The following is a 20,022-nucleotide window of genomic DNA, read 5'->3' on the forward strand; positions in this document are numbered from 1 at the left end:
TATCAGACTGTGGCAGGCCTGCCTCACTCTCATCTTACTAAACAACTGAGCCCTGTTTTGCTTCTGTTTGCTCCCAGTCCCTGAACATCTAGATACATGTGCCTCTTGAAAGGACCTTTGTGAACACATATCATAGGATATTTCACCGTTTTGTTCATTGTTCACCATAAAGAATCCTGGGAGAAAATATGGTTTCCAAGGATCCACTTAACTGTCACTTTAAAATATGGTCAGAATCTCTTCATGGGGTACTAAAGGAGGAAGAGGCATATTTCAGAAATGACAAGTCTAATTTCTAAACAGATTCACTGCCCCGAGTGCTCAGAATAAAATCATTATCTTGAAGGCAGTATCTAATAATGAGATACTCGGCCACAACCGCTCCTCAAAATATCCTCCAGAGCTAACTCAGAGATATCTTAAGGGAATGAATGAACCTCCCTAGAATATACACTCAGAGCTGAGCAGCAGTTGGACAGACAGTGATTCAGCTATGTTTGAGTAATGACCAGAAAGGTTTAAAAGAAAACTTTGGGATCAGTGAATGAATGCTGTCCAAAGTTCTAATGAACTTGGAGCTCTAACAACTACTTTATCCTCATTGGCCTCACCATCAGTGATTATGATATGGTGAAAGAAGACTGTTCCTTTTGTAAGTAAAAAATACAAATCTGTGTCTATGTGGAAAACATTAATTAAAAAATGGATTTTCAGTTATTTTCAATCATGTAATCATGTCTGACTCTTCCTGACCCATTTGGGGTTTTCTTAGAGAGCTATGGGAGTATCTTGCCATTTCCTTCTCCAGCTCTTTTTACAGATGAGGAAAATGAGGCAAAAACGCTAAGTGACTTGCCAAGGGTCACAAGCTAGGAAATGTCTGAAGCCAGATTTGAACTCAGGAAAATGAGTCTTCCTGACACTCTATGTCCTGGCCACTGTGCCACCTAGTTGCTCTTCTTAATCTGAATAACTCAGACCAAAAAGGTGATTTTTAAAATTTTTTGCTTTTTGAGAGGGGAAGGCAAGGCAACTGGGGTTAAGTGACTTGCCCAAGGTCACACAGCTAGTAAGTGTTAAGTGTCTGAGGCTACATTTGAATTCAGGTCCTCCTGACTCCAGCATTGGTGCTCTATTCACTGTACCACCTAACTATCCCCCAAAAGGTGACTTTTGAAAAGTTTTAAGGTTGAATCATATATTGCAGCTGTTCATAATGATCATAATAACAAAAGACTTATCAGGGGGTGGCCAGGTAGCACAGTGAGTAACAGCACCAGCTCCAGTGTCGGGATAACCTGGGGATCGAATCCAGGCTCAGACACTTAGCACCCACACAGAAACACCTGGCCGTGTAACCTTGAGCAAGTTACTTAACACTGATTGCTTTAAAAAAAAAAAAAGACTCATCAGCAGGTTGACCACAGAGTGAAGAAGATATTGGCCAAAGCAATTCTCCAAGACTATCAGCTCAGCAGTAGTGAGACTATGATCTAGCTCAGTGGAGGGTGTGCCCATTCTAAGGAAATCACAAATCCTTGAAGTAATGAGAGGTTATGTTTAAATACTGCTTTTCAAAGCTCTTTCCTTATAAATGACTCTTTGTAATCTAGCATGTGGTTAGCCTAATAAAATGTGGGAAAGTTTAAAATGAGATCTGAGAACAGTTTGGGCCAGAACATGTGCCAAAGAGAGCAGTGTCATTGTAGTTTGTCCTTCATTTTCAAACAGGACCGATGACATCACAAGGCAATATTGATTTGTGTGTGAATTGGAGTTAAATGAGGCAACCTCACTCTTTCTTCCAGAGTTATCAAAATCCCATGGCAAGAGAAGAGTCAAGATGAGTGGTGATGGCCTGGGATGTGGTGGGTAACCTTGACTTCTTTGATATCTGAACAAAGTGAAGGGCTCAGTAGAATTAGAAAGGTAGGGTGTAGGAAAATTGTTTAGAGATTTAAGGATGAGGCTAAGGAATTTCATTATGATCCTATGGGCAAAATGGAACCCCTGAAAGTTTTAATACTATGGGAATAAAACAGATCTGAACTGATACATTAGGAAGATTAATTTTACAGATGTTTGAAAGATGAATTAGAGAGGCAAGAGACAAGATGATGGATTGAATGTATGGGGTGAGGGTAAAGGGACAATGAAAGATGACTTGCAGTTATTCTTTCACAGGGTCTCTCAAAGCCATTTCTTTCTTTCCATTCTTACTATCATCTGTCTAGTTCAGGCCTTGATTTTCCCATAGCACTACCATGATTGGCTTCTAACTGGTCTTCCTGCCACCAATTTCTTCTTCCAATCTATTCTGAATATCACTATTAGGTTAATTTTCTCAAAACACTACTTTCCATATTTATTTCACAGCTCAAAAATTTTAAATGACTCCCCATTGTTTACAGGATAAGGTGTATACAGAATTTTCATAGAGTTTTATAGGAAGAAATCTCACCTTATCTCTTAGAAGCAAAGAAACTAACTTCTACCAGATAAATTCAATAACTGATATAATTTATTCTAAATTGCTAACTTTGCATTCATCAAATAAGAAATGTTGTTTAAATATTATACGTTAATAGGATTACCTGTTTCCTATCTATTTCTCACAGAAATTCAGAATTTCAGAGCTGAAAGGTACTTCAGAAGTCATTTAGCTTAAGCCACACCTGAAAAAGAAGTCCTTCTTCAACATATATACCCAACAAGTGACTATACAGCTTTTGTTACATGTTTGAATACCTCCAAAGAGGAGAACCCACTTGGTCCAGAGGCAGTCCTTCTACTTTGACATAACTTTTATTATAAGAAGTTTTTTTTTCCTTACAACAACCTGAAATTTATCTCTGTGACTTCTGTATGTTATTCCTAGTTCTACCTTCTAGAGACAACCTTAACAAATCTAATCCTTTTACAAAACAGCCCTTTAGGTACTTGAAGAGAATTATCATGTCCCTTCTAAGTCTTTTCAGGCTTAACACTCCTTGTTCCTTTAAATCATCCTCACATGGCATGAATTTAAGGCCCTTCACTATGACAATTGTCCTTCTTTGGTTACTTTCTAGTGTACCAATATCTTATTTTTAAATATGGCACGCTAACTTGGAACAATATTCCAGATGTGAGCTCATATGGAAAGAGCATAGCAAGACTATTTTATGGAGATGGTCCCTCCCTTAATATAACCCAAGATCACATTAACTTTCTTAGTTGCCATATATACTATTAACTTATATTGAGTTTCAATTACACTAAAATCCTCTGATCTTTTCCAAAGGAATTGGGATCTAGCTACATGTACCATATTTTGATCTTATATTTGTGAAGTTAAGTTTTTGAACCTAAGATTAAGACTTTACATTTATTTATACACATATGATTTCTTCTCATTCAGTAAGAAAAAGAGCTTTTCTTTAGGTAACAAATAGTCTAAGTAAATGAACAAGTACTTCTCAAGGGAAGACACCCAGACTGTGTATAGTCATATAAAAATGCTCCGAATCATTACTAATTATAGAAATACAAATTAAATCAATTCTGATATTCCATCTCATTTCCATAAGTTTTACAAAGTTGACCCAGAAAGGAAATGATGATTGCTGAAAGGGCTGTGGGAAACAGACACATTAATGCACTATTGGTGGATCTTGAAATGATTATAATTATTCTAGAAAGAAATTTAGAATTATATACAGAAAATTACTAAAAAAAAGTGCATTTCCCTTTGACCCAGTTATCCCACTACTAGACCTATAGCCAAAGGAGACCAAAGAAAGAGGACAAGAAGGCCCTTTATGAACAAAAAAACCATTTATAGCAGCTCTTTTTTGGTGGCAAAAAAAACCTGGAAAAGAAGTGGATACCTACCTATTAAATAAAGAATGGCTGAATAGGTTGTGATACAGGAATGTGATAGAGTACTATTGTGCTGTAAGAAATGAAGAACTAGATAATTTCACAAAGACCTGGAAAAACTTATATGGACTGATAAATGACAAAGTAATAAGGACCAGAAGAATAATTTATACTGTTACATCAATATTATGCAAATACAATTTTGAGAATTTTTATAAAAGTAGAACAGGAGTACAATCTGTATGGTAACAAATATAACACTATTAAAACAGTTTTGGAAGCCATGAGAGAACAAATATCAAAACAATGACAATTCCTACTGTTTCTTTGTTTCTTCACAATCTTTCAAAGATCACTGAAAATGGAGCAATATCTACCTGTTCTTTCAGAATTCAAAAATACTAGTCCATCTAGTTCATGATTCCAAAAGATTGTTGATGAAACATACTATTCATTAGAGAGAGGTGATGGATTTAGGGGTACAGGATGAAACATACATTTGTGTGTGTGTGTGTGTGTGTGTGTGTGTGTACAGTTATTTGAGGGAATTTGTTTTGCTTGGCCATGCATATCTGTTATAATCAATTTGTTTTTCTTTTCATTCTTTTTCAGGGTGGGCAAGAGAGAGAATAGATTACTGTTGTTTTTTTTTAATAGAGGGAGTGTGTGACCTATGTGAAATATTTTATATACTTTTAGATTAGGTCAGTATACTAATTAGTTTTACTTAACTCTTTTACTTTCTTATAAGAGACCTCTTACTAAGTGAGAGTAATCTGTAAAAAATTTGTAACATAAAAACAAAGTACAGTAATATAACTTTTAAAAAAATGCCCAATTCAAAAAGATCTTGTTTAAGCAGGAAAATCTTTTTGAATGTCATGTGGTGCTAATAAATCTTGCTACTGATTATGCTTTGAGTCGTCTAACATTTGATAGATATTTTATCTATGTTTTCCTCCAAATCAATGATAAATCTTAGTACACAGCCAAGCATAGATTCCCTGTAGAACTTCCAAATTAAAATCAAGAGATTTTAATCACTAATTTTAGGGTCTCTCATTTCATCCAATGTGAATCCATCTAATTGTACTATCTTTTACTCCACACATAACTACATCTTTTCCAAAGAATTAGCCCAACAAACTTAAAAAAAAACCACTTTGCTAAAATCTAAGCAAATACTATCTATAGCATTTCTCTGATTTACTATCCAGGAACCAAGTCAAAAAAAAGGATCTAGGATTAGTTTGACATGACTTGTTCTTGATGAGGCCATGTTGGACCTTTAGGATCACTATTTTCTTTTCTAAATGTTTACTAATCATCTCTTGAATACAATGTTCTAGAATTTTGCCAAGAGTCAAAATCCATTTCACCAGCTTATATTTTCCAGAATTAATTTTCTTCCCTTCTCCTTTAAAAAAAATGTAGGCATTTGCTTTTTTTCAATTCTTGCTGAGATTCTTTGTTTCTTCACAATCTTTCTAAGATCATTGACAAAGGAGCAACATCTACCTGTTTTTTCAGAACTCAAAAATGTTAGTCCATATAGTTCTTGGAGAGGTGCTGGTGTGATGTCCTTACTTTATTATCAGCTCCTCATTAACTATGTTTCCCAGAGATGTTGAAATTATTATTGGCATGTTTATCAATATAAATTCTAATGGGAGTTGATTTCATGCATGTAGTCTACAGAAAGTTCAAATTAACATACATATAAGATATGCAATCTAATACATTATGTATAACACAGAATGGAAGTTCTCCATTTGGTAGAGAATAAACCAGGACATACAGCTGTGCCTAATGGTCTTTTCATATCTGAACAGGTTCTTCATGAAGCATTTCATAAAGATATTTCATTCAAATTGGTTCATTTATTCTCCTGTACCGGAGGAAGGATTTACTGACAAAGTGATTCTTTATAGTCATGTAGACAGATAGGCTATTTAGCTGTGGGGGCTATTATGAGATTCCGTACCTAATCAGTTAACTAAACAGGAGATTACATAATAGCTCTGTAGGCAGGATCAAATAAGTAGAAAGCTGCCCATGTGGTATGATTTAATTAAGTCATACCACAGGTGTGACCCTATCTCTCCCACACAACAGCCAATTAAAGTCAATTCTTGACATCCAGGGCAAAAATATATGTATGTCACCTGGGAAAGTAGCATATTTATACAGTTTCATCTTTGAGATCAGCCAATACCCATCAATTAGGCAGAAAGTCTCTAAGGAAATCTGACTCAAGAAAAGTAAGTTTGAAAGAGGAGTAGAAAGAGAAAGATGTGGAGCAGTGAAGGTTCGGATGAGATACATGAGGGATCTGGGACATCCATAGAGAAATTTGAGGTCATTAGGCACCTTGGCAGTAAAAAAGGAAAATGAAAGGGGGGTGGAATAAGTACATTTGTATAGTGCCTACTGAGTTCCAGGCATCGTGCTAAGCACTTTATAAATATTATCTCATTTGATCCTTATAAGAACCCTAGAAGGTAAATGCTATTATTATCCCCATTTTGTAGTTGAGGAAATTAAAGCAAACAGAGGTTAAGTGACCTGCCCAGTGTCACATAATTTGTCTGAGGTTAGATTTTGAATTTAGGTCTTCCTGACTCCACTCCCAGAACTCTATCCACCATGCCCCCCTATTTGCCTCCAAGGAAGGTTAAAGGAAGATGCTGAAAGTGAGCAGAACACAAATTTCACAAATTTGCCTGTTCTTCCAAGAATCTTTCTCCTAATCCTGAGGTCACTTCTACTATGTTCAAGTTGAAGGGAGGAAACTCAAGGTTATAAGAATTTCTAATAGATGGACTCTTCCTTTCAAACAAATTCCTTAGGCTTTTAACTGAAGGCAGATCTTAAGAGAGCCGGAGGCAACTGAAGGGCTACCTACAATTGTCTTGTAGTACACTGAGGTCACTAGTATTAGTCCCCTCCAGCACCTGTGTTGCCCCACCCAAAGGGACACTCCTTACCCTGTCTCTTGACAAGAGTTTCTGTCCTTAGAGTTACCGACTGTTACTACCCCTAGAGACTTAGGGGTGACCCTTTGAACTGTTTATCCAGAAATCTTTCAGCTTTATTTTCAAAGTCATTGTAAACATGACAAAATGGAAAGGGGAAAATGTCTTGTATTTTTTTTAAAGGATGCTATGTCAGCAAAACACTTGTTTCATTTAGAGACAGCAACTTGGGTGCTATAAGGGGGAAGAAAGAAAAGAAAAGAAAGGAAAATTTGAAAGTCAGGAGACTTGGCTTCCTAACTCATTTCTGTCATCAAATAATTCAAAAGTATATTGAACTCCCCTCCATTTTCTCTTTAGGCTATCTACACATTACAATATAACATTAGGATAATGTCTTGTTCCAAAGACTGAGTTCTAATCTGAATGAGGAATTCTTGCCAGTCTTCCTTTAGCTATACATTCTCCAACAATGTCCTTAACTGAAACAGCATTTTAACCAAAGGCCTACTCACTTTCTGAGAGAAAAATAAAAAATTTAATTCTAAGCTCATAGAAAGTTCATTAGGGTGATAACCACAGGGTAGAAATGCCTTAATTTAATGAAGGCCATGCACTATCTTCTTTATACATCAAATATGTACATAGTTGTTTGCATGTTGTCTCCCCAATTAGAATATGAACTCTTTAAGGACATGGATTGTTTTGGTCTTTCTTTGACTCCCCAGGACTTAACACAGGGCTTGGCATGTCATAAGGTCTTCATAAATGCTTTTTGACTTGACTTAATTGAATTGAATCATTTAGGAAAATCATTCTCCAGAATTCTGGAACTTTTTCAATGACTATAGCTAGGTTTGAAGAAGGCAAACTGTTCAGTGAACTTTTACCTGAACTCTATTGGATCATTATGGAACTTGTCTTTGTTCTTGAGCCCTATAAATTGTAGCTTGGAAATATCTTGGACAGATAAACTGTCAAAGGCCTAGGGAAACTTTCCTCTTTGGATTTCTCTCTCTAGATAAGAGATGTTTAGAATAAGAATAATTAATAAATAGTGTCTCTGTCAGACCCTGCACAAATGCAGGGTACTGATATTTTTTATTTCACAGTTGCCTTGTGGCCTTAGGCAAGTGAAACCCTTCCAGTACCATAGTTTTCTCATTTGTATCTACTTGTCTTAGAATAATGAATGGCATTAAACATTTTAATTAAATATTAATTTCATTAAATAATGAATGAGATTAAACATTTTATCTTTAGCTTCAAAACTTACCTGGGGACAATAAGTTTTAATTCCTAGTAGCAAGATTGCCATTTCATTTACCATATTACCCAATTCTATTGCCTGCATTCACTGGTAGGGAGATTGAGGGAAATAGTGTCATCTTGGGGGGAAAGTCATAAAAAGAATTCTTACAATACCTTTGGGGATTTGCTCCCTGTGAACCAAAGATTTTTGCTAAGAAGATCAGCATCCTCTAAATACAACATAGCTGATTACAGCAGTTCTTTGATATGCTTCTACCGGTTGCTGCTTATATCCCTTCCCAAACAACGATTCGTGGGGAGCTTTGTGTCTGAGCTATATTGCAAATAATTGTGACAATAAGAGGTGGAAAGACATAATTGAGCTATTTAAAGGTGAAGTTTATTGCTGCCGGTCTTTCATTTTGCTGTCTGTCTGATTCAGTGTCTTGCACCAATTGCATCAGAGCTTATATGTGAAATGGGGTCAAGCAGAGCTCCTGACAGCTGTAATTGTGTCCCATCACGTTTACACCGAACGACTGATGGTCTGTCTATCAGAGCCACAGAGCTGCTGGGAAGTACTTAGACTATTAGGCAAAGGTCCTTTGAGATTGGAGGAGAACTTGGTTGTTCTCACTGAAAGGAAAAGTTCTTCTTTTATGAAAAAGTCTAAAGTAAGATGATTATTTAGTAATGGTGGAATGTCTTTAGATTAATGGGTAGCTTATACATCATGAACGCTGTATATTTACTAACCCAGACATCAAGAAATTACTCATTTTTAAATTTTTATTTCTTCTGATTATTTATTTTTATTATTATTTCTTAACTTCTGTGTTAGTAAACACATCTCATAAAATGTTCTGGTGATATTCGGTACATTAATTAAGAAGGTATGCTAAATTTAGAATTTTAGGGGGTTTTTTTGCTTGTTTTGCCTACACTTCTAATTTTGTTGGTAAAAGGAGCTCCAGGTAAGGAAACTCCCTCTATTAATGCAGGTTCGTACTTACTCTACAACTTTCAGCCTTGGAGAATTGCTTGGGAACTGAGAAGCTAAATGACACCCCACCCCCCCGTCCCCCCATACAGCTTGTATGTGTCAGGCCGGGCTTGAACACAGATCCTCCCAGCTCCAATACCAGCTCTAGCCATTATGCCATGGTAATGGTATATTATTTACCATGATTTCACAATAAAATTAGTATGATTTTCTGTTATTTAGGTCACATAATAGCAACAGGAGATATCCTTTCTGTTCTCTGTATTAAGGCTAAGTGAATATAGACCTGGCATGATGCCATTAGCCTTATAGGCTCATAACCATGCTAGGTAATGTCGCCACATGGGGGAAAATTACCTCAGAGGACACTCCTAGAAACTATGTGAATTTTAACAGAGGACAACCTTTTTTCTCTAATTGTAAAAGTGACTTCTAATGGCGATCAATGGGAATCTTTTGGAACTTGCAGACCCTAAGAAGTCTGCTGGTGATGAAAGATAGCCTGAGATAAGGTGGCTGGGGGCCAGAGTGCCTGTGATCACCTTGTTTCACACTCACTAGAAAGGAAGCCTAAAAGGAGGCAGCTCTTCCTACCCACAAGCACAGAGCTAAATATAGCATAGTAGTTAAGAACGGGATATCATCACCGACTCTCTGCTCTAATTTTGGAGGCTTTGTAGTTATAAAAGGTGAGAGATTTGCTTTTCATTAGCCCTTGCATGTTTTAATTGAACCTTCCTTATAGAATTGGAAGGAATCTCTGAGGCCAATTAGTCTAGGCCCTTGTAGGGTATGTGACTTGGCTAAGGTCACACAAGCACAAGCCTCATAAGCAGGATTTGGAGTCTCCTCCTCTGACTCTGAAGTCACTGCCCTTTCCATTCTTCCAGTTATCTCTTTATATAAACTAAAGGGGCTGGGGGTGAGGAATACGTAAAACAACAATGCTTTAAGGTTTGCACTTGGTAGTTGGTAGTTTCAGTCATGTCAGACTCTTTGTGACCCCTTCTGGGGTGTTCTTGGCCAAGATACTGCAGTGATTTGCCATTTCCTTCTCCAGCTGATTTTAAGATGAGGAAACTGAGGCAAAGAAGGTTAAGTGACTTGCCCAGGGTCACACAGCTAGTAAATGTCTGAGACCAGATTCAAACTCAGGTCTTCCTAACTCTAGGCTTGATGCTCTATCCACTATGCCATATAGCTACAAAACATTTCATAAATATTGTTTCATTTTATCCTCACAACTAACTACCCATGAAGGTAGGTGTTATTATTACCCCCATGTCACAGATGAAGAAACTGAGGCAGAGGAGTTAAGTGATATGCCCAGGGTCACACAGCTGGTATCTGAGGCTAGATTTGAACTCAAGTCTTCTTGACTCCATAGTCAGCACTACCCAGCTGTCTTTATAACAAATGAGAGGTTATAACAAAAAGAGAGGTTAATTTCTGAAGGTTACATTGATCTTCTGATAACAGGACCCTCTAAGTGAAGAGCAGCACATTATTAAAGAACACAATTTTCTTCATTAGATTTCATAAGGCTCTCTGACACGTAGAGTGAAAATAACAACGACAACAATGAAAGATTAGGGAGAGAACACAAGGGGAAAGAGAAAAAAGCAAGGAGGGAGAAAAACAGGTGGAGAAAGTTGGGTGAAGAAGCTTTGAAAGTCTTTGACTAAGATTCCAGCCTCCTCGTTTAACAGTAAGTTTCTGAAAATAAAGTCTCTGATGAGAGAAATGGAGTTTGTAAGAAAAAAGGAGAATGGAAGAAAGGGCTGGGGAAAGAGAAGAATAAGTATATTTGTATTGAGAAAGTTGCTCAAGTAACAATATGCATATGTCTTTTTGGCAATGGGGAAAAAAACAACAATCAAGCCATGAGTTGGTGCTTCCCTAACTTTTGTCTTTAACTCATCCATAATTTCCTTGTTCATTCTCTGCTTGTATCTGATTTTTTTCGGTAATGAGTTGCAAAATTCATTAAAATCATGCAAAACTGCATTTCTCTTTAAAGCATCTCTCTTTTACACAAAGTGGTTGTTAGAGAAAGCCTAGGCAAAGAAAAGATATCTGTCTCTTCCACAGTTGAGCAAATACTCATTTTAAAATGATCCATGTAAATTTTTTTGTCTTTTAGCAGTAAAACATATACGCACAGGACTGTTCCACACCTATGTAGCTTACAAAGCTATTCAATTAAATCTAACTTTCATTAACTCCATATTATGTGCAAAGTGCTATGCTAGGTGATGGGGATACAAAAATAGAATGGTCTCTGTCCTCATGCAGCTTCTATTCTATTATACAAAAGTAAACAAAGACACAGTTTATGAAAAAGAATGAAAGGCAATTTCAAAAAATACAAATATGAAGATTATGAAAATAACGAAAAGCAATTTCAAGAATAGTATTCTAATAATTAAAGGTTTGAAGAAAGGTGAGCTGGGAAAGGGCCCTTATAGCAGGTAGTATCTAAGCTGTTGTTTGTTCTTTGTTCTCAAAGAGGACCATGACATTAGGAGGTGATGTCTTGACTTGCAAGTGAACTGGATTTAAGTGAGGTAGGGCTGTGCAAAGTCATCAACCTCACTTTCTCTTCCAGAGCCATCTGGGTCCAGTGGCAAGATATTGTTTTGATGGGAGTTAGGAATTTCACAAGGAGTGAATTATTCCTCACTTTTCTCCTTCAGTATTCCTGTGAGAGAGGGGCACTTTTAGTAAAGGTTGATAGTTCAAAGACTCTTTGGGGGTAAACTAACTCAGGTGATTTCTTTGAAGAGCAGAAGCATTGTAAATGAAAACTACTCAGAGGAACTGAGGTGTTGGAGGTGGGGTGGGGGATGTATTCAGTATTTGAAGTAGAAAAAAATAGGAAGATGGGTGCCAAAAGTAAAGTGAGTGGGAGACATTTAAAAAGAGAAATTAAATCCAGTGTAGAATATTGCTGAAGAGAGTGGGCTGCCAATGGCAGAGGTACTTTAGCAATTTGCTAAAGTTTGATGTAGCCCCATGGGGCTCTGAAATAGTTATGGAGTAAGGAGTGGGGCAAAAGTTTGAGGGAAGGTAGGAAGCATAAAGAAATCCAGTCATTGTCACAGAATCATTAAGAAACCAACTCTAGGTCTTATGACCTACAGATAGAGAGAGTTTGAACTAAAAGGACTTTAGAGGTCCTTTAGTCCAGTCCCCCTAATTTGGGGGGAATAAAGCTACTTGCTTTAAATCAGAGTTGATGGCAAAGCCTAGAGCTCCTACATTATTCCCTCCCATCCTCTGAACTGCTGTAGAACTTATTTTCTGTATTCTGCGTTCAGATATTTATTCACATACTAGATTATATCATTATTTTAATATTTCATATATGTACATCTTGCCTCAATTATATTGTAAGCTCTTTGCAGGTAATAAGTAATATGACAGGTGGTACTATGGATAACATGAGAGGTGATGCATAGAATATTCCACCTACCTCAAGGAATTTGAATTCTAATTGAAGTGACACATAAGACATAAAACAGATGATTAAGTTCTAGAAGTGTTTGAAGGTCTGTAATGGTAAGGGGATTTGAAGATCTTCTCTGCTCCTTAATGGGCCTCACTTGCAGCCCAACAAAAAAAGCTTGCTTAGGCAAGGGTTGTTTTTCAGGAAGGTCCACACCTTTGTTATTTTGTGATTGGGCAGTGGGTCATGAAGGTTATGACATTCTCTACCCTGGAGAAGGCTATATATATATATATATATATATATATATATATATATATATATATATATATACCTCTGAGGAGAGATTTTGCTTTGGGGCTCACTCATGGGTAGAGCTGTGTGATTTGACCAGATGAGACTGTGGGCAGCCATTGAGCACCCCCCCCCCAGCTTTGAAAACCCAGATGTTGGTGCTTCTCTCTCTGATAACTAACACTGTATGTATGTAATGGTCAGACAGCTAGAAGCCCTGTCTGTTGGTCTGTTGAATTGTGTTATTTTCTCCATATTTTTTGTCAGCTTGTAATTTCTGTTTGTATTTTTTAAAGTTCAGGGTGCTGACTTTTTCCTCTGAACTACGTGAATTACACACACACACACATATGTTTGATTAAAGTAAGTTTGTTAACCCTTTATGAATTGCTTTCCTTAGAAAAGCAGATCTAGGAACCTGTGCTAGCAGCCATCCTGGGTATGCTGGGGTGCTTGCTGCTACAAGGTCTCAGAAGGAGGAAGGAAACAAGTATTTTTTCAGTGCCCTCTATTTGCCAGGCACTATGGTAAGTACTTCACAAATATTTCATTATGATCTTCACGACAGCCTATGGGGTGGGGGGAAGGGCATAGGTACTTTTAGTATTACCATTTTCCCATTTGAGGGAACTGAAACAAACAGAGGTTAAGTGACTTGCCCTGGGTTTTACAGGTAGAAAATGTCTGAGGCTGGATTTGAACTCAGATCTACCTGATATTAAGCCTAGCATTCTAACCAATGGACCACCTCTCTATCTCTTTCAGAGAAGGAAGAGTCCTGTAGGGATCAGAGAAAGTAAGAAAGCTTTCATGTAGCAAATGAAACTTCAACTTGACTTTGCAGATAGATAGGAAGTAGAGAAGGGGATGGAAGAGGATGGAGATGGGGAACTCAGTACAAACAAAAACTTGGGAACAGAAAGAGCATGGCTCCTATGGTAGGCAATCATCTGGGACTGGAATGTGCTGTGGAACAGTGAGAGAGAAATCTGGGTCAGCAAAGTGGAGCCAAATTATAAGATCCTTCAGAAACTTTTCATGAAAGAATTAATTTTTCATTTTCAGTCAGTCGCATTAGTTTCATCTAGATACTGTCAAATCTGCTTTCTTTCGATATTGCCCATGATGACTTTTATTCCATTAAGAATGGTAATGTTTGACTTGAAAGTTCCTGAAAATCCAATGGATTATAAATGTAATGAAGATGTGCTTTATCTCTGGGCCCTCAATATAAATAAAATCCATATCCATCATCTAGTAATATATATAATGACTATTAGCAGTTGCTTTAGTTTTCACTGTAAGCATTTATTCTACTTCAAATGGCACAGGGAAAAATATAATCTGAACAACCACTACAATTTTACTTAGCCTTCATTCTCAGTAATGCTTTTCCCCCTCTGAAATGATAGAAAAGAAACAGAATTAATTATAGGAGACACCCAGATAATGATGTTGGAAAGCTGTGAAACAAATGTGCCTGTTCTGTCTCTTGAGAATTTTCATTAACACATCTTTGTACCAGACATTTGATCAACACATTTTTATTTAAAATGACTTGAAAAGACATATTCCGGCAAGAAAAAATTACCTCCAGCTTCTGTTCAAGTTCCGTTAGTGAGCCACACAATTCAGTAACAGATTCTAGAACCTCTTGGTGTTTTGTTATTATTTTCTCAGCATACTTCTGCCCTTCTTCCAGACCTGGCAAAGGATGGGAAGGAGGAAAACTATTTAATGGTAAATCTTTCAGAGAAAAAGTTCAAAAACCCCACCATATCATTAGAATGTCAGGGCGGGGGGGGGGGGGGGGGCGTGATAGCCAGCCAGCTATCCTGGCAAAGTACCTGTGAAAGTACCTAGTTTGACAGGATTTCCAGTTTTCCAACCTCAGTATTCTGTCTCCTTTCTCCTTATCTTTGTATGGGTTATTCTTCACATCTAGAATATTATTTTTTCTCATTTCAGCCTCTGGAAATCCCCCATCTCCATCCAAGGCTCTAATTATGTGCTACCCACACATAAGACATTTTCTAGATCCCTGAGTTCTAGAAATCCTCACCTTACTCAGAACCCTAAGTTTTGTTTTGTTCTTCAGTCTTGTCTGACTCTTTGTGACTCCGTTAGAGGTATAATTTTACTTGTTTCCTAAATGTGTATTTTTGCTATTAAGAGTGTGCTAAGAGGATATTGGGGAGAAACCTTTGGATACTTGATTACAACAAATTCCTGGTTCTTCTTGGTCTCCCTTGTTTTTATTTTATGTTACTTGTGTTCTTGCTTTATTTTCTATCCCTCTGGAGAACCTAGAAAAACCAGAGGTGTAATGTAATAACAAGGAATTGCATGTATATTGACTGAAGGACGTTGTGAGTCACCATGGTTACCCATTCCTAGATACTTGATCATGTTCCAAAGGGAAAATATCCCCTTGGCAGAAACTGTGTCATCACATTTAGCATTCCGTGGCCACCTGGTGCTGTACCCACCCAAGTTGGATTTGCTTGGTCAGTGAATACTGTCCTTGGTCTCATAGGAATGATACCAGAGAATTAACAGAACATACTAATCAGGTTCTTTATCATCATACTATCCAAGCCCAGCTGACAGACTCTCAGATAGGGGAATTGTTTAAAGAGGCAGGATTTCTCAGTCTGACAGGTAGGATGTATTTCCTTCTCAAGAGGAAGGAAAAGGAGAGTATATATTTGCTAAATGATAAGTGAGTAAGGGAATACAGTACAGGTATGGGAACTGGATGTGAGATTTCATTGGCAGAGGGAATTCTCAGATGAGGAAATTCTATCAATGCTGGTATTCACCTTCTCTGCAACTTATAGGGTTTGGGAGTTTGATGTATGAAGAGTGTAAGAAACATAATTTCTGAGTCATTACCAATTATTTTATTAATTACGGGTCAAGACCCAGGCAAGAGTTGCCGATATCAATTTTAGTGCCTTGCTCAGGGTCACACTACAGGGGTCTCTCACAGGTGGGTCTCAAACAGGTGGGTCTCAAAGAGGTGGCACTCAAATCTTTCTGGTTTCACAGCCAATTTTCTACAAACTGACACCATGTTCTTCAGGGGATACTGTGGATAATATGATAACCTCTGTTAGTTTCAGTTTCCTCAGTTAGGAAAATGGTAATACTAATGATTTAAATCCTAGCTCCTAACACGATTGGGTTAAGGAAAAGTGGCAAGAAGAAGGCTTTTTCTTACTTCCTCCACAATGAACTCAAAACATTTCACAGAGATTCAAGAGTAGTTTTCCTTAACTCTCTGTGTACTTAAAAGGTAAATGGGATATTTTTATTTGTTTATTTTTTTCATGGCTTTGTTCTTTAAGATGTCTCAATTTCTTAGCTTCTGCTATTTTTTGCTGCCCAAGGTTATTATTTTATTCTGGTTTTATTGTTCTAGAAATGAACAGTGGAACGGGGTGAAGGCAACAGGGAAGAACAGGCTAGAGAAAGAAGGAGGTTAAAGCTAATGTTTTCCAGCTTATTTTTGTAGGATTTCCTCTCTCTGATCCACCCCCATTTAGTTTTGCTGGATATGAGTTGAGTCGTGGAGCAGGTCAATGTGGTGAGGAGACGCGAGGGCTTGAAGCATGCACATTTTCCACAGGATCAGACTGTACAGATTTGTTCAACACCACATCACCAGAGGCCTTAAAAGAGCTCTCACCATATAAGCGTTTAGCCAGGGCAGTGATCTCCTGAATCCTCTCTTCTTGCTGAGGCACTGTAGGCATGATAAACTTATTGAACTGCTTATGAAGAATGTCTATAGCCTCCTTTGTTGTGCATTCTGTGGAGTATTTCCCAACTCTAACAACCGTAGCACTGGCTTCTTCGCACCAAAATTGACACTAAGTTAATGAGAAAGAGCAAAGAGATTGAAAAGGGGCCATCTGTGTTAAGTTCATGATGGTACTCACTGAAGGGTCTATTTTTCATTTCCAAGAATTCCCTTGCTCATTGGGGAGTATTTTCTAAATCATAATAAAACAGATGGCAGAAAGTGATCTCATTGTTTTGTATTTGGATAAACAAACAGACAAGGGACTATAGAAATAAAGGATCTGATCTGGCTGTTTTTCTTCCTTAGATTTTTCTGAATCTTCTAATACCTTGAGAGAGAATTACCTTCTGCTAACAAAAGTAAACTCACTTACAATTAAAATTTAGCACTTAAAAAAAAGTCCCAAAGATTTTTTTTAAGTACCAACTAGAACCCAATATATTCTATGTTACATGTATAGTCTACTGTCAATATAACATTTTAATGTGCCCAAATAAAACCACTTGTAGGGATAATATTTAACCCATGAACAGAAGGGAGCTTATTTAGGGAGGAGGGAGCATTGTGACCTATCATTCGGGAAAGATACTAGTCATATTTCCAGAGCGTAGAGGAGAATTGAAACTGTTTTATCACTAAAAATAAATAACAATGATGAAAGGAATGTGTCTGACACAGGACAGAAGCCCTCTTGCAGGGTGAGAGATAAGGAAAACCCAACCCTGTTAAGAACTAGGCTTTAAATAAATGTCACATAGCAGCGACAAAATTGTCAACTTGGTTCACATATAGAAGAATGATTAGCCTTAATGCAATGTCTAAGTGATGAATTTAACTGTATTAAAGGCAACAAATGCACACACCGTGCATTAGTCATAATATATCTACCGTATTGTCCACAATGCTTTCCTAGTATAAAGTTTCCTAGGTATGTAATGTGAAAACATTTATTTATAATTTATTTTATGCATACACACATATCTATATGTGTGTATGTATGTGTGCTTATATGTATATATGTAGGTATGCCTCTGCTGGGATTGAAGTCAGGTAGATGTGGGCTCAAATCTCCCCTCCAACACTTACTAGTTATGTGACCTTGTGTAAGTCACATAGTAGAAAATCATAAACAGGATCCTATATCCATGCTTCTTAAACTGACAAAAATCACAGAGCAATCTCCTATTTCCATATAGAGTAACCTAATCTCACCACCATTGCTAAACACAAAAATATTCCCAGTATAATTCTTCCCACCAATATGGACACATTAAGAAATATCTGAATTCTTTCAAAGTTTGAGAAATATATACAAATATCTAGAGTGTTGTTTTTTTTTTACCAAATTCCAAGGTGATTATAAATATCTATCAGCCTATTTGCAACCTCTTACATTTTTTCTATGCCTAAAATTTTAATTAATGAAACAAGAGAATTATTTGCTTTGAGGTAAGCCTCCCAATCCACTCAAATGTTATAAACAACTTCAGGTCAATTAGACCAGCTCCTCTCATTATTCTTTCTCTGCTCTGAGCTGTAAAACCTTGTCCAGGCTTGGGTTAGTACCTCTTCCATTAACTCCTGAAGGTGCTCAGTCAGATCCAAATTCTTCTTGTAATCTTCCACAACTCTGCCAAATTCATCTACTTGTTTCTTCAAGTCCTTTATTGATTCCAAGAGTATCGTTATTTTATTGTTTGGATAATTTAATAAAGAATCAGATATTTTGTTCTCAAAATTTTCCATTTTTTTCTTTAGGGTCTGAGCAAAAGAAAAATGAATAACATACTTATAGTTATGATAATGTGAGAAAAATTATTTCTATTATAATGAGAGAGGCATTCCTAAGAGCAATGATCTAGAAAAAAATGAAGAGAGTCTTCACTGTTGTCTTTTAAAAATTCTAATGATTGGGGTTGGCTAGGTGGCACAGTGAATAGAGCACTGGCCCTGGAGTCAGGAGGACCTGAGTTCAAATTTGGCCTCAGACACTTAACACAAAAACTAGCTGCATGACCTTGGGCAAGTCACTTAACCCCAATTACCCTACAAAAAAAAAGCAAAAAAAATCCTAATGATAACAAATACACATTTTTTTTTAAGATTGCTTTTTCTTTCAGGTTAGTAAGAGTTCTTTTTTGTTTTGTTTTGTTTTGCTTTTAAAGCATTAGAATCATGGTAGTTAACCATAAATGACTCTTAGGGGAGAAGCCCAAGGACATTAAAAATAGCAGGAGTTACTGAAACCCTGTTCTTGTCAGCTTCCTACAATGCACAAAGCCCATAGTTAATCAGGATTTTAGAACTGAACAGTGAAAAGCATCAGAGATTATTATACAGCCCATGAGGTTTAATACATACCTGCATTTTTTCAGCATAAATATCCACCTGTTGAATTTGGTTTTTGAGAACTTTCAAATTGCGAGCCTTTTCTGTTTTCTTGGAATAGTTAAATTTCAAATTGTTAAATTTCTTTTTAATATCTTTGAATGATTCTCTATGCTGCAATTGGAGAAAGAGAAAGTATGTTTTAAATGACATTAATATCTTAATTTAATGATTCATTATCTCAATACATGAAGGTACTGATCAATCTTATGTACTTTGACATTTTTAGAGCACTGTTCAATAGAAAATAGGTCTGCTCAAATGAATTTATTTGTATGTACGCTTATGTGTGTATATATGTTTATACATATTTTTGTCAATGTATGCATACACATGTTTATATGTACATGTGCATGCACACACAAATATATGATGTGTATGTATATATGTATGTGAGTATATATGTATTTATATACACAGATATATATATATATATATACATATATATATGTAAATATGTCAGCAAACTACAGTCCCCAGGCAAAATTCAGACTGTTGCCTGCTTTGTATGGCTATAGCTAAGAATGGTTTTTCCATTTTTGAATATCATTAAAAAAACTATTATTTTTAAATTATTTAATATTAAATTAAAACTTATTAAATCAATGGCTATTAAATATTTTAATATATAAAAGTCACTTTTAGTTTGCCAGGCTATTGTGTGCCAACCCCTTATTTAGACCTGTAATTTCATTAATAGTAAGGAAACTTCCTCTATCAATGGAGATAAGCTATTTCGGCAACTTACAGGCCTAGAGTTTCCTGAAGCACTAGATGATTGTTTAACTTGCCAAGAGTCACCCAGAGAGGCAATATCAGAGGCTAAACTTGAAACCAAGTCATGCTGATTCCAAGAGCAGTCTTCTATCAACAACTCCACTCTAAAGATGGAAAAAGCGGTGTAATAACATGGAACAGAACCTCTAATCTAGTGGGGGGGTTTAACTTGTGTGTGTGTGTGTGTGTGTGTGTGTGTGTGTGTGTGTGTGTGTGT

The 20,022-nt window shown here is 36.7% G+C and overlaps 1 protein-coding gene across 1 annotated transcript in view; it reads right to left on the bottom strand.

Moving 5' to 3' along the window:
• Positions 1-20,022, bottom strand: part of CCDC141 (coiled-coil domain containing 141) — a 298,856-nt gene that overhangs the window by 35,654 nt on the left and 243,180 nt on the right. The window contains exons 19-22 of the mRNA XM_069068555.1: positions 19,002-19,142; positions 18,207-18,401; positions 16,524-16,707; positions 14,424-14,536 (exon numbers count right to left, since the gene is read on the bottom strand). Of these exons, the coding sequence (XP_068924656.1) occupies positions 14,424-14,536; positions 16,524-16,707; positions 18,207-18,401; positions 19,002-19,142 (633 nt within the window). The remainder of the gene's footprint in view (positions 1-14,423; positions 14,537-16,523; positions 16,708-18,206; positions 18,402-19,001; positions 19,143-20,022) is intronic.

The sequence above is a fragment of the Petaurus breviceps genome, unplaced genomic scaffold (assembly GCF_028583685.1).
Source record: "Petaurus breviceps papuanus isolate PSGF00001 unplaced genomic scaffold, PetGlider_PUasm1.0 90763, whole genome shotgun sequence".
In the NCBI taxonomy this organism is placed as follows: domain Eukaryota; kingdom Metazoa; phylum Chordata; class Mammalia; order Diprotodontia; family Petauridae; genus Petaurus; species Petaurus breviceps.